The 15,231-nt window shown below is 45.9% G+C and overlaps 1 protein-coding gene across 6 annotated transcripts in view; it reads left to right on the top strand.

Moving 5' to 3' along the window:
- Window positions 1-2,496: 2,496 nt before the first annotated feature.
- LOC311106313 (regulator of G-protein signaling 6-like) overlaps window positions 2,497-15,231 on the top strand; it is a gene marked incomplete at both ends in the record, with an annotated part of 110,294 nt that continues 97,559 nt past the window's right edge. For all 6 annotated transcript variants that reach the window (XM_084148622.1, XM_084148620.1, XM_084148621.1 and 3 more), the window contains one exon: window positions 2,497-2,580. In XM_084148622.1, coding sequence (XP_084004748.1) covers window positions 2,497-2,580 — 84 coding nt within the window. The remainder of the gene's footprint in view (window positions 2,581-15,231) is intronic.

Raw genomic sequence — 15,231 nt, 5'->3', positions numbered from 1 at the left:
CCTGTGGATGTATTTCAAGGCCTACCTTCAAACTCAGTGCCTCTGCTTGACATCATGGAAAAATCAAAAGAAATCAGCCAAGACCTCAGAAAGAAATAGTAGACCTCCACAAGTCTGGTTCATCCTTCGGAGCAATTTCCAAATGCCTGAAGGTACCACGTTCATCTGTTCAAACAATAGTACTCAAGTATAAACACCATGGGACCACGCAGCCGTCATACCGCTCAGGAAGGAGACACGATCTGTCTCCTAGAGATGAACGTACATTGGTACGAAAAGTGCAAATCAATCCCAGAACAACAGCAAAGGACCTTGTGAAGATGCTGGAGGAAACAGGTACAAAAGTATCTACATATCTACATCTACATAAGTCCTATTATCTTGGCCAGGTCGCAGTTGTAAATGAGAACTTGTTCTCAACTGGCTTACCTGGTTACCTGGTTAATAAAGGTGAAATAAAAAATAAAATAAAATAAATAAAAATAACATGAAAGGCCGCTCAGCAAGGAAGAAGCCACTGCTCCAAAACCACCATAAAAAAGCCAGACTACGGTTTGCAACTGCACATGGGGACAAAGATCGTACTTTTTGGAGAAATGTCCTCTGGTCTGATGAAACAAAAATAGAACTGTTTGGCCATAATGACCATCGTTATGTTTGGAGGAAAAAGGGGGTACTTGCATGCTGAAGAACACCATCCCAACCGTGAAGCACGGGGGTGGCAGCATCATGCTGTGGGGGTGCTTTGCTGCAGGTTGGACTGGTGCACTTCACAAAATAGATGGCATCATGAGGAAGGAAAATTACATGAATACATTAAAGCAACATCTCAAGACATCAGTCAGGAAGTTAAAGCTTGGTTGCAAATGGGTCTTCCAAATGAACAATGACCCCAAACATACTTCCAAAGTTGTGGCAAAATGGCTTAAGGACAACAAAGTCAAGGTATTGGAGTGGCCTTCACAAACCCTGACCTCAATCCTATAGAAAATGTGTGGGCAGAACTGAAAAAGCGTGTGCGAGCAAGGAGGCCTACAAACCTGACTCAGTTACACCAGCTCTGTCAGGATGAATGGGCCAAAATTCACCCAACTTATTGTGGGAAGCTTGTGGAAGGCTACCCGAAACGTTTGACCCAAGTTAAACAATTGAAAGGCAATGCTACCGAATACTAATTGAGTGTATGTAAACTTCTGACCCACTGTGAATGTGATGAAAGAAATAAAAGCTGAAATAAATCATTCTCTGTACTATTATTATGACATTTCACATTCTTAAAATAAAGTGGTGATCCTAACTGACCTAAAACAGGGAATTTTTACTAGGATTAAATGTCAGGAATTGTGAAAAACTGAGTTTAAATGTATTTGGCTAAGGTGTATGTAAACTTCTGACTTCAACTGTATGTACACATACTAATCAGAGGGAATGTGAACCAGGTGTGTGTAATGAGACAAGACAGTCCGGGGGTTGGTGGTAATGAACCAGGTCAGTGATGCCTAGCAGGCCGGTGACGTAGACCTCTGGAACTGGTGAACGGAATGAGCAGCAGTACCGGAAGGATCCGTGGCATCAACAGCCTGATCAACTCTATGTGAAGGAAATGTCGCGCTGCATGAGGCAAATGGTGGTCACAGCAAATACTGACTGGTTTTCTGATCCACACCCCTACTTTTTTTTTTTAAGGTATCTGTGACCAACAGATGCATATCTGTTTCCCAGTCATGTGACATCCATAGATTAGGGCCTAATGAATTTATTTCAATTGACTGATTTCCTTATATGAACTGTAACACAGTAAAATCTTTGAAATTGTTGCATGTTGCGCTTATATTTTTGTTCAGTATATTTAATCAATTTTGAACTCAGGCTGTAACACAACAAAATGTTGAGTAATTTAAGGGGTATGAATACTTTCTGAAGGCACTGTCAGATGGATTTAATGGTTTCACTGTCAGATGGATCTAATGGTTTCACTGTCAGATGGATCTAATGGTTTCACTTTCAGATGGATCTAATGGTTTCACTGTCAGATGGATCTAATGGTTTCTTCATTTCTCCTGACCTTCTTTCCTCCCCCCATCCACTGAGACAGAGGAAAGGACAGAGAGACAGAGAGACAGAGAGGGAGAGAGAGAAGGATTGAGAAAGACAAGAGACAGCTACAGTGTAATGGCATTGTTTCTATGTTCCTTTTTTCTCCCCCCATCCACTGAGACAGAGGAAAGAGACGGCTATATGAGATGGATCTAATATCTCCAGTAACAGAGAAAAAATAAAACAGGGAGTGAAAGAGGAGAGGAGAGGAGAGGAGAGGAGAGGAGAGGAGAGGAGAGGAGAGGAGAGGAGAGGAGAGGAGAGGAGAGGAGAGGAGAGGGCTATGAGATGATCAAATATCTTCTTTCTTCTTTCCCCAGACTCCAGCGACAAGAAGAAGAAAGAGAGCAAAAGAACGAAGGTGAGAGAGAAAAAGAGAAGACATCAGCCAGCTACAGTATGAACCAGTCCAGCCAGGACCAGAGTGGAGTGGGGACAGCAGACCCTGATGAGGACTCTCCCAACATGATCGTCTACAGAAAGGTAGGACAACACTGGTCTTTATAACATTATGCTGTGGAACGTTGTGTGAAAGGTAGGACAACACTGGTCTTTATAACATGATGTTGTGGAACGTTGTGTGAAAGGTAGGACAACACTGGTCTTTATAACATGATGTTGTGGAAGGTTGTATGAAGGTAGGACAACACTGGTCTTTATAACATGATGTTGTGGAAGGTTGTGTGAAAGGTAGGACAACACTGGTCTTTATAACATGATGTTGTGGAAGGTTGTATGAAGGTAGGACAACACTGGTCTTTATATTATTATGATGTGGAAGGTTGTATGAAAGGTAGGACAACACTGGTCTTTATATTATTATGATGTGGAAGGTTGTGTGAAAGGTAGGACAACACTGGTCTTTATAACATTATGCTGTGGAAGGTTGTATGAAAGTAGGACAACACTGGTCTTTATAACATTATGCTGTTGAACGCTGTGTGAAAGGTAGGACAACACTGGTCTTTATAACATGATGTTGTGGAAGGTTGTGTGAAAGGTAGGACAACACTGGTCTTTATAACATGATGTTGTGGAAGGTTGTGTGAAAGGTAGGACAACACTGGTCTTTATAACATGATGTTGTGGAAGGTTGTATGAAAGGTAGGACAACACTGGTCTTTATAACATGATGTTGTGGAAGGTTGTATGAAAGGTAGGACAACACTGGTCTTTATAACATGATGTTGTGGAAGGTTGTGTGAAAGGTAGGACAACACTGGTCTTTATAACATGATGTTGTGGAAGGTTGTATGAAAGGTATACACTGGTGTCTCTTACATTATGTTGTGGGCAGTTGTGTAAAGTAACGAAGTAGAAATACTTTGTTACTGTACTTAAGTAGTTTTTTTGGGTATCTGTACTTTACTTTACTATTTATATGTCTGTCGACTTTTACTTTTACTTCACTACATAAAAAATAAAAAAATAGTATACTTTTACTCCGATACATTTTCCCTGACACCTTCGTTAATCGCTACAAATCAAATCAATCTGAAGCTGGAAGAAAAAAACGATTCATGTTGGAAAAAAGATGCAAGCGATATCAGCGAGTCGGCACACTCATGGGTGAACTTGTTTTGCAATGCAGCAGGCGACGACATGCAGAGTTGATCCAATCCTCATCAATTTGGGCAAATCCAAGGGTCCTGAAGTGCAAACCCCAACCACTGGGAGCCTGTCACTTGCAAAACATTAATCCACTCAGTAGCACTTTGCCCAAGCGTGTCCGAAATCGCACAATCATGTCCGACATCGAACTACCACCACCTCCTGATGAAGACGAACACCCCTTGGCTGTATCTAAAATAAATGTTTTCTTTCCTCGGAATGAAGGATTCATCCTACTGGATGAAATGTCTCTTATGTTTACCAAAAGTCAGGAAATACTAGCGTTCAAGAACTCACCTTCGAACCTAAAAAACACATTGAGGTAAGCCTACTGTTAGCTTGCTAGCTAGAATAACGTTAGCATGCTAATTAGAATGCTAGCTAACATTAGCTAACCTAGCTTGCCCACATTTGCTAATGCAACAACCAGTGTTAGTTGATGCTAGCTAATCCTATATACCTAAATAGTTCACTAGCTAGTAGCTACCGACTTTAGCTGGCTAAAATAGGCCCAGATTCGGAAGCTTTGTTAGCTAATGCAATTAACTAACTAAACTGACAGGAGCTAACTAGCTAGCTTGTTAACAACTAACTAGTAGTTTCCGAAACGGGGCACATTTTAGTCAGCTAACGTCAGTCTAGCCAAATACCTTTTCTCTAAACACCTGGTCAAGCTAGCTAGCTAACTAATGTTAGCTTTCGGGTATTAGCTAGCCATTTTATTCATTGTGTTAGTTGATAAAGTTGTTCTTACCTAGCTAATTACTGTAGACTTAAGTTATTGACATAACCTACTAGCTAGATCAATTAACATAGTTTTTTCTCATTGTAAAATTAAATGGTGGTCACAAACTCTCACTTAACTAATGTTGTTTATAGCTTTAAAATTAGGATCCTATACCTTAAGTATTTGGTGATGGTAGTTATGTTGCTAAGTAACAGTCTTTCTCTTTTCCTTTTCTTCTTATTTCAGAGAAAGCATCGTAAGAAGTATGGAGAACTGAAGAGAAAGCATGTACACCATCTTAAGAAGTATGGAGAACTGAAGAGAAAGCATGTACGCCATCTTAAGAAGTATGGAGAACTGAAGAGAAAGCATGTACACCATCTTAAGAAGTATGGAGAACTGAAGAGAAAGCATGTACGCCATCTTAAGAAGTATGGAGAACTGACAGCAAACACACTGAAGAGAAAACATGTCCCTTGACTCCACCATCAAGCAGAGCACATTACTGAAGACAGTGTCTAAAGAATCCATCGACAAAGCTGTGGTGAAGTATGTGGTCCAGGGGCTCCAACCATTCGCTGTTGTAGAACAAGAACCGTTCAGAGAGTTTGTCCAGGATCTGCAGCCTAACTCAAATATCTTATCAAGGCCCACACTGCGCTCCAGGATTGATGAAGCCTCCACGGAAATGAAGAAGAAGGTGACTGAGGCCATGAGAGGAGTTGACCACATCGCCGCCACCACAGACTGCTGGTCTGCAAGAAGACGGAGCTTCATTGGTGTTACAGCCCACTGGATAGACCCTGACAGTCTCAACAGATGCTCTGCAGCCCTGGCCTGTCAACGGTTGAGAGGATCGCAAACCTTTGATGTGTTGACAGGCGCCCTAAATGACATCCATTCTGAGTTTGAAATCTGGGGTAAGATTGTGAGAACAGCAACAGACAACGGCTCTAACTTCTTGAAAGCTTTCCAAGTTTTTGGAGAAGATGAAAACAACGAGGCAGTGGAAGCAGTGGGTGGTGAAGCAGCTCAGCCAACGAGGCAGTGGGTGGTGAAGCAGCTCAGCCAACGAGGCAGTGGGCGATGAAGCAGCTCAGCCAACGAGGCAGTGGGTGGTGAAGCAGCTCAGCCAATGAGGCAGTGGGTGGTGAAGCAGCTCAGCCAACGAGGCAGTGGAAGCAGTGGGTGGTGAAGCAGCTCAGCCAACGAGGCAGTGGAAGCAGTGGGTGGTGAAGCAGCTCAGCCAACGAGGCAGTGGGTGGTGAAGCAGCTCAGCCAACGAGGCAGTGGGCGATGAAGCAGCTCAGCCAACGAGGCAGTGGGTGGTGAAGCAGCTCAGCCAATGAGGCAGTGGGTGGTGAAGCAGCTCAGCCAACGAGGCAGTGGAAGCAGTGGGTGGTGAAGCAGCTCAGCCAACGAGGCAGTGGAAGCAGTGGGTGGTGAAGCAGCTCAGCCAACGAGGCAGTGGAAGCAGTGGGTGGTGAAGCAGCTCAGCCAACGAGGCAGTGGAAGCAGTGGGTGGTGAAGCAGCTCAGCCAACGAGGCAGTGGAAGCAGTGGGTGGTGAAGCAGCTCAGCCAACGAGGCAGTGGAAGCAGTGGGTGGTGAAGCAGCTCAGCCAACGAGGCAGTGGAAGCAGTGAGTAGTGAAGCAGCTCTGCCAGGACAAGAAGATGGTGAAGAGGAACAAGAGGAGAGTGAAGAAGTGGAGTTTGTTGATGTGGCAAAGATCCTGAATGAAGATGATGGTTTTGAGTGCCAGCTGCCGAAGCACCAGCGCTGTGCTTGCCACCTACTCAACTTAGTATCTACAGTCGATGCCCTGAAAGCAACATAACATTTACTTTTACTTTTTAGTATGATGATTGAGTACTTTTTCCACCACTTGTTGTGGGAAGGTTTTGCCAGTGACCACTAGCCTCTCAACTCAACTAGCATGTTGTGGGAGGGTTTCATAAAAGGTTGTGCAGTGGAAACATGTATTGTGTACAACAGGCTTATGACTAAGGTAGGATTACACAGGCTTCCCCCCCTCCTAAATAAGTTCCTTACTGCCTGGCTCTAACTCCAGAAACATGTATATTTGAGGTTCTGCTGTAACCCCAAAGTGTCAATATGATGAAAACAAAGGGTTAACTCGGAACCTGTGTGTGTCTGTTTGCGTGTGTGTGTGTGTGTGTGTGTGTGTGTGTGTGTGTGTGTGTGTGTGTGTGTGTGTGCGTGTGAACCAAATCTCAAGCTCACCAGATTTGAACTCAATTTGTTTTCTGAGGGAAACATAATTATTGCGTGTGTGCTGGCCAGCTACTCAACTTGTTTCTGCGTGGGAGCAACGGAATTAAAAAAGGAACTAACGAGTATGGGAAAAAAATGAAGAAAAAATGAAGGGGGGGGGGGGGGGGGGTATTAAAAGTGGCACCTGAAAACCGAAAATTATGCCACAGACAGAAAGGGTAACCCAGACACGTCACAGGGGCTATAAAGCCGAAGCATCCATTTAGAACGTTTTCTCACCACCACATGGTAGTGAGAGGAAGTCCAGTTGCAAGTAGTTGCAGAGCATCGAACTAGGTGAAACTGGGCTGACATGCTGCTACATTTTCTCATCGTTGTAACATTTGATCTTAATACATTTCTGTTTCCAAAACTAGAATATGTTACTAACACAGTGCACTAGGTTTTATAGACTTGACGCATTGCCAAAGTTTTAAAACATGTTGTTGTTTAGAAGGAGTGCAAGGTCGAATTCAGTTTGTGCACATGTACACTTCACAGAGGATGTGTTCCCAAGCGGAAATATGCAAATACATGCTACAACTCGCCAATAGGATCTCGCTAGCTCGTGCTTGGCTTTTGCCCACCTCTTTGCTTGTTCTGCCCACTATGCTTCATTTGCTCCCATTGTAAACGACACAGATGAACTATACTATATATACAAAAGTATGAGGACACCCTTTCAAATTAGTGGACTCGGCTATTTCTGCCCGTTGCTGACAGGTGTATAAAATCGAGCACACAGTCATGCAATCTCCACAGACAAACATTGGCAGTAGAAGAGCTTACTGAAGAGCTCAGTGACTTTCAACGTCGCACCGTTATAGGATGCCACCTTTCCAACAAGTCAGTTCGTCAAATTGCTGCCCTGCTAGAGCTTCCCCGGTCAACTGTAAGTGCTGTTATTGTGAAGTGGAAATGTCTAGGAGCAACAACGGCTGGCGAAGTGGTAGGCCACACAAGCTCACAGAACGGTACCGCCGAGTGCTTAAGCGCATGGAGCGTAAAAATTGTCTGTCCACGGTTGCAACACTCATTACCGAGTTCCCAACTGCCTCTGGAAGCAACGTCAGCACAAGAACTGTTCGTCGGGAGCTTCATGAAATGGGTTTCCATGGCCGAGCAGCCGCACACAAGCCTAAGATAACCATGCGCAATGCCAAGCGTCGGCTGGAGTGGTGTAAAGCTCGCCGACTCTGGAGCAGTGGAAACTTGTTCTCTGGAGTGATGAATCACGCTTCACCATCTGGGAGTCCGACGGATGAATCTGGGTTTGGCGGATGCCAGGAGAACGCTACCTGCCCCAATGCATAGTGCCAACTGTAAAGTTTGGTGGAGGAGGAATAATGGTCTGGGGCTGTTTTCATGGTTTGGGCTAGGCCCCTTAGTTCCAGTGAAGGGAAATCTTAACGCGACAGGATACAATGACATCCTAGATGATTCTGTGCTTCCAACTTTGTGGCAACAGTTTGGTCATGTAGTGTATCTTGGGTTAGTTATCAATATATTTGATTATACCTAAAGAGGACATTGCCATTGGGTGCAAGGAGTCGCATGAACAGAAATCCCATGCAGCCTTGTTTGCAAGTTGGATCACTGGAATGTAACGTGTAATCTACACCTTGATTAGAATGATAGAAATCCTCATAATTTCGTTTAATGATTAAAAAAAAAAAAAATCTATTTCACCTTTATTTGACCAGGTAAGCCAGTTGAGAACAAGTTCTCATTTACAACTGCGACCTGGCCAAGATAAAGCAAAGCAGTGCGATAAAAACAACAACACAGAGTTACACATGGGATAAACAAAACATACAGTCAATAACACAATAGAAAATCTATATACAGTGTGTGCAAATGTAGTAAGTTATGGAGGTAAGGCAATAAATAGGCCATAGTGCAAAATAATTACAATTTAGTATTAACACTGGAGTGATAGATGTGCAAGAGATGATGTGCAAAAATAGATAAAAAATAAATAACAATATAGGGATGAGGTAGTTGGGTGGGATAATTACAGATGGGCTGTGTACAGGTGCAGTGATCGGTAAGCTGCTCTGACAACTGATGCTTAAAATTAGTGAGGGAGATAAGAGTCTCCAGCTTCAGAGATTTTTGCAGTTAATTCCAGTCATTAGCAGCAGAGAACTGGAAGGAATGGCGGCCAAAGGAGGTGTTGGCTTTGGGGATGACCAGTGAGATATACCTGCTGGAGCGCATACTACGGGTGGGTGTTGCTATGGTGACCAATGAGCTAAGATACAGTGGGGAAAAAAAGTATTTAGTCAGCCACCAATTGTGCAAGTTCTCCCACTTAAAAAGATGAGAGAGGCCTGTAATTTTCATCATAGGTACACGTCAACTATGACAGACAAATTGAGAAAAAAAAACTGAATCTGCAATAGGTAAGCAGCTTGGTTTGAAGAAATGAACTGTGGGAGCAATTATTAGGAAATGGAAGACATACAAGACCACTGATAATCTCCCTCGATCTGGGGCTCCACGCAAGATCTCACCCCGTGGGGTCAAAATGATCACAAGAACGGTGAGCAAAAATCCCAGAACCACACGGGGGGACCTAGTGAATGACCTGCAGAGAGCTGGGACCAAAGTAACAAAGCCTACCATCAGTAACACACTACGCCGCCAGGGACTCAAATCCTGCAGTGACAGACGTGTCCCCCTGCTTAAGCCAGTACATGTCCAGGCCCGTCTGAAGTTTGCTAGAGTGCATTTGGATGATCCAGAAGAGGATTGGGAGAATGTCATATGGTCAGATGAAACCAAAATAGAACTTTTTGGGAAAAACTCAACTCGTCGTGTTTGGAGGACAAAGAATGCTGAGTTGCATCCAAAGAACACCATACCTACTGTGAAGCATGGTGGTGGAAACATCATGCTTTGGGGGTGTTTTTCTGCAAAGGGACCAGGACGACTGATCCGTGTAAAGGAAAGAATGAATGGGGCCATGTATCGTGAGATTTTGAGTGAAAACCTCCTTCCATCAGCAAGGGCATTGAAGATGAAACGTGACTGGGTCTTTCAGCATGACCATGATCCCAAACACACCGCCCGGGCAACGAAGGAGTGGCTTTGTAAGAAGCATTTCAAGGTCCTGGAGTGGCCTAGCCAGTCTCCAGATCTCAACCCCATAGAAAATCTTTGGAGGGAGTTGAAAGTCTGTGTTGCCCAGCGACAGCCCCAAAACATCACTGCTCTAGAGGAGATCTGCATGGAGGAATGGGCCAAAATACCAGCAACAGTGTGTGAAAACCTTGTGAAGACTTACATAAAACGTTTGACCTGTGTCATTGCCAACAAAGTGTATATAACAAATTATTGAGAAACTTTTGTTATTGACCAAATACTTATTTTCCACCATAATTTGCAAATAAATTCATAAAAAATCCTACAATGTGATTTTTTGGATTATTTTTTCTCATTTTGTCTGTCATAGTTGACGTGTACCTATGATGAAAATTACAGGCCTCTCTCATCTTTTTAAGTTGGGGAACTTGCACAATTAGTGGCTGACTAAATAATTGTTTTCCCCACTGTATTAAGGAGTAAATGTATATATCATCAGGTATATTGAGCAGTAAATATATCTGTCCTACCTCAACTTTAAAGGTATCATCTATAGAAGATGTTGCTAATTGTAAAAAAATAGTTTGTATACATTGAAAATTAATTTAACAGAATCCTTCGTTTTGGGCTAACAAACTTTAAATATCAACTTGTTTTCATAGGTGTGTGGAGGTGTGCTCCTTTTCTGTGCAAAGAGGTTATTTCTGGACAATATTTCTGGCCCTTTTTGGCTCAAGAGCACTGGCAAATCTTCCATAATGTAACTTTAAAGTTATGATTGGAACAAATGGCTTGTGTAACTCCATCTGGAGAGAAACTCAGAAGTATACCATCATGTTTCACCTTGAGAGATCTTCTCCTGTGACGTCCAAAAAAATTATAGCCACAAAATACATTATTGTTGGAACAATGGCTGCTAGTTAGGAGCTGTGTGTGTGTGTGTGTGTGTGTGTGTGTGTGTGTGTGTGTGTGTGTGTGTGTGTGTGTGTAGGATGTAGGTGGAGGAAGGTATGTTTGTGCCAATATAACTTGTGATTAGAGGAGAATAAAGCTAAGGTAGGACCGAGCCATGTGGAACATGTTATAAAGTGTCATTGAGAATTGCTATAGGTGGGTGGATGAGATGAGAGTTGTACTGAGGAGGAAGGTTGAGGTGTGTGTGGAGGGGAGGGTGTGTTTGTGTGTGTGTGTGTGTGTGTGTGTGCATACGTGCGTGTCCGTGTGCATGTCTTTGTGTGTGTGCGTGTGTGCATTTGCTTAGCCAGCTAAAATGAGATATTACAATGAACCTCAAAGAGAGAAGGACAGATCATCTTATTTCCATCTCCACTGGGCAAAGACAAAGACATTCAGAATCAAAATATAAACACACTCCCTGATAAAATCGTTGCGCCACGGAGCCAGCTAGGGTCTGCCTGTTAGTTAATTGGCATATTTGGCCCTCATCTGCGAGGTATTAATATTTACAGATACACCTGCTGATATTATTGTGCTAATATTGCTGATGCATCCCAGCATGACTGCACCTGTTTTTAATCTAGCCATAACGCTAGCTTGGCTCACTGAAACTCTCAAACTGCACACGAAAACGGCCTGTTCTCTCTAAAGAAAACTCCATCTTGGCTCTCCAAAACTAATTTCAAACTAAACGTCAACGTTTCCTGTCTTCTGTTTCTGTTTTGGAGAAGGGACTGAAGGTGGTACGACCACTGATGGTGTTTGTGGGGTGAGACTATTCCCATCCTTCCAGAGAGCACAGCTGAATTATTATTGTGCACTGTCGTGACATGAATCCAAATGTGTGTGTTTTGGCTGTAGAAAAGCAATGTTATTTTGGTCTTAGTGTAGCCGGCTTCGCTTCATTAAGACTGTTAGATTTTTAGAGCCAGGGCTGGTGTTGTGCAGGGGTGGTATAGGGGTGGTATAGGGGTGGTATAGGGGTGGAATAGGGGTGGTATAGGGGTGTAGGTCCGAGGGGCTCGGGGTGGTATAGGGGTGTAGGTCAGAGGGGCTCGGGGTGGTATAGGGGTGGTATAGGGGTGTAGGTCCGAGGGGCTCGGGGTGGTATAGGGGTGTAGGTCCGAGGGGCTCGGGGTGGTATAGGGGTGGAATAGGGGTGGTATAGGGGTGTAGGTCCGAGGGGCTCGGGGTGGTATAGGGGTGGAATAGGGGTGGTATAGGGGTGTAGGTCCGAGGGGCTCGGGGTGCTATAGGGGTGTAGGTCTGAGGGGCTCGGGAGGTATAGGGGTGGAATAGGGGTGGTATAGGGGTGTAGGTCCGAGGGGCTCGGGGTGGTATAGGGGTGTAGGTCTGAGGGGCTCGGGGTGGTATAGGGGTGGTATAGGGGTGTAGGTCCGAGGGGCTCGGGGTGGTATAGGGGTGTAGGTCCGAGGGGCTCGGGGTGGTATAGGGGTGGAATAGGGGTGGTATAGGGGTGGTATAGGGGTGTAGGTCCGAGGGGCTCGGGGTGGTATAGGGGTGTAGGTCCGAGGGGCTCGGGGTGGTATAGGGGTGGAATAGGGGTGGTATAGGGGTGTAGATCTGAGGGGCTCGGGTGGTATAGGGGTGGAATAGGGGTGGTATAGGGGTGTAGGTCTGAGGGGCTCGGGGTGGTATAGGGGTGGAATAGGGGTGGTATAGGGGTGTAGGTCTGAGGGGCTCGGGGTGGTATAGGGGTGGAATAGGGGTGGTATAGGGGTGTAGGTCTGAGGGGCTCTGGAGGTATAGGGGTGGAATAGGGGTGGTATAGGGGTGTAGGTCCGAGGGGCTCGGGGTGGTATAGGGGTGGAATAGGGGTGGTATAGGGGTGGTATAGGGGTGTAGGTCCGAGGGGCTCGGGGTGGTATAGGGGTGGTATATGGGTGGTATAGGGGTGTAGGTCTGAAGGGCTCAGGGTGGTATAGGGGTGGTATATGGGTGGTATAGGGGTGTAGGTCTGAGGGGCTCTGGGTGGTATATGGGTGGTATAGGGGTGTAGGTCTGAGAGGCTCGGGGTGGTATAGGGGTGGTATAGGGGTGGGATATGGGTGGTATTGGGGTGGGATATGGGTGGTATAGGGGTGTAGGTCTGAGGTGCTCGGGGTGGTATAGGGGTGGGATATGGGTGGTATAGGGGTGGTATTGGGGTGGGATATGGGTGGTATAGGGGTGGGATATGGGTGGTATAGGGGTGGTATATGGGTGGTATAGGGGTGTAGGTCTGAGGGGCTCGGGGTGGTATAGGGGTGGTATGGGGTGGGATATGGGTGGTATAGGGGTGTAGGTCTGAGGTGCTCGGGGTGGTGTAGGGGTGGGATATGGGTGGTATAGGGGTGGGATATGGGTGTTATAGGGGTGGGAAATGGGTGGTATAGAGGTGGGATATGGGTGGTATAGGGGTGGGATATGGGTGGTATAGGGGTGGGATATGGGTGGTATAGGGGTGGGATATGGGTGGTATAGGGGTGGGATATGGGTGGTATAGGGGTGTAGGTCTGAGGTGCTCGGGGTGGTATAGGGGTGGTATGGGGTGGGATATGGGTGGTATTGGGGTGGGATATGGGTGGTATAGGGGTGGGATATGGGTGGTATAGGGGTGGGATATGGGTGGTATAGGGGTGGGATATGGGTGGTATAGGGGTGTAGGTCTGAGAGGCTCGGGGTGGTATAGGGGTGGGATATGGGTGGTATAGGGGTGGGATATGGTTGGTATAGGGGTGGGATATGGGTGGTATAGGGGTGGTATAGGGGTGGGATATGGGTGGTATAGGGGTGGGATATGGGTGGTATGGGGGTGGTATAGGGGTGGGATATGGGTGGTATTGGGGTGGTATAGGGGTGGTATAGGGGTGGGCTTTGGGTGGTATAGGGGTGGGATATGGGTGGTATAGGGGTGGTATAGGGGTGGGATATGGGTGGTATTGGGGTGTAGGTCTGAGGTGCTCGGGGTGGTGTGTGCGCGTCAGGGTGTTCTGGGTATTGTAGGCCTCAGTACTACACGTCAGGTTATGATTAATGAATGTGAACTTTAACCAGGCACACACTCCCCACTGCATTGCAGACCTACCACTCACACACACGTTGCTTTCACACGCCATTCTACTTCTTCTGCTCACACTTCTTCTGCTCACACTACTTCTTCTGCTCACACACAAGGATCAACTTCTAGTAGCATCTTTCTTTAAATATTTCTCTCTTTCTCCCCACTCCCCCTCACTCTCTCTCTCCACTATCTGGTAAAGTCTCTCTACTTCCTTCCTTAATACACTTATAAGCCATAATACAAAATAATGTTACTTAATTTAGTTCCTTTCTGCAGAATGCTAACTTTTACTGGAACTACTGTCAACATCCTAGATTCAACATCCTAGATTCAACATCCTAGATTCAACATCCTAGATTCAACATCCTAGATTTAACATCCTAGAGGTCATTATTATTTTTGATTGACGCAATGGAACATTGGGCTTCATCCTGCTTTCAGAGACCAAGCGGTATGAGACAGGGAGAGAGAGAGAGAGAGACAGAGGACTGTGAGAGATCGAGACAGAGCGAGAGAGAGCAGAGAGAGTAGTAGGAGACAGACAGATTAGAGAAAGAGACAGAGAGAGAGAGAGACACAACGGTACGAGACAGAGGGAGATTGTAGCACTGTAGCAGCAGAGTAGACCGGCTTCAGCTCCTGTGTCAACCCTTATCTCCTCTCTGAGACCCTCCTCTCCTTAGCTGAACACGTCTCTGAGTACACCGCCCAGTGCCGTATCAGCCCCTCTCTTAGCATTACGCCTTAATGTCTCCTATAAACGCTGGCGCCCGGCGGCCTGCATCGTGACGAGAGAGGAGGGACGTGTCGTGAGGAAAGGGCAGAGAGGTAAAGATGACACGAGTCACGCGAGGTCTCTCACTCTCTCTTCCTCTCATCACCCTCTCCTCTCCCTCTTTTCCTCCTCTCCTCTCCCCTCCCCAGGCTTGTTCACAGGGTTTGACTTGTTCTTGCATAGTGTGTGTGCTTTGCGTCTGTCTGAATAAACTACATTATCAGTAGGTGGAGGCTGTGTTAACACAGACCAGGTGTGTGGGTCTAACCTGTAAACCTGTTAGCCTGTTAGCCTGTTAGTCTCTTAGCCTGGAAGGGATTAGACTGAGATTGAGGTTATTACAGTTCTGCCCTTGGCATTTAAGCTGTGTGCCGGCCAAAGCAGCAGCAACCAGCAAGCCAGCCTACCAGCATCAGTAGCCAACCAGCCAGCATCGCCAGCCAGGCAGCATCGCCAGCCAGGCAGCCAGCATCGCCAGCCAGCATCAGCAGCCAACCAGCATCAGCAGCCAACCAGCCAGCCAGTCAGCATCGCCAGCCAGCCTCTGCAGGTTGAGGCGGTGTGTGGTGTGTATGCGCAAGTCTGTGTGTGTGAGAGAGAGAGAGAGTTCAGAGAGATAGAGTGTTCAGAGAGAGAGA

The sequence above is a fragment of the Coregonus lavaretus genome, assembly GCF_964263955.1.
Source record: "Coregonus lavaretus genome assembly, chromosome: 31".
In the NCBI taxonomy this organism is placed as follows: Eukaryota; Metazoa; Chordata; class Actinopteri; order Salmoniformes; family Salmonidae; genus Coregonus; species Coregonus lavaretus.
The sequence above is the reverse complement of the archived record's forward strand: the minus strand, read 5'-3'. Positions and strand labels throughout refer to the sequence as shown.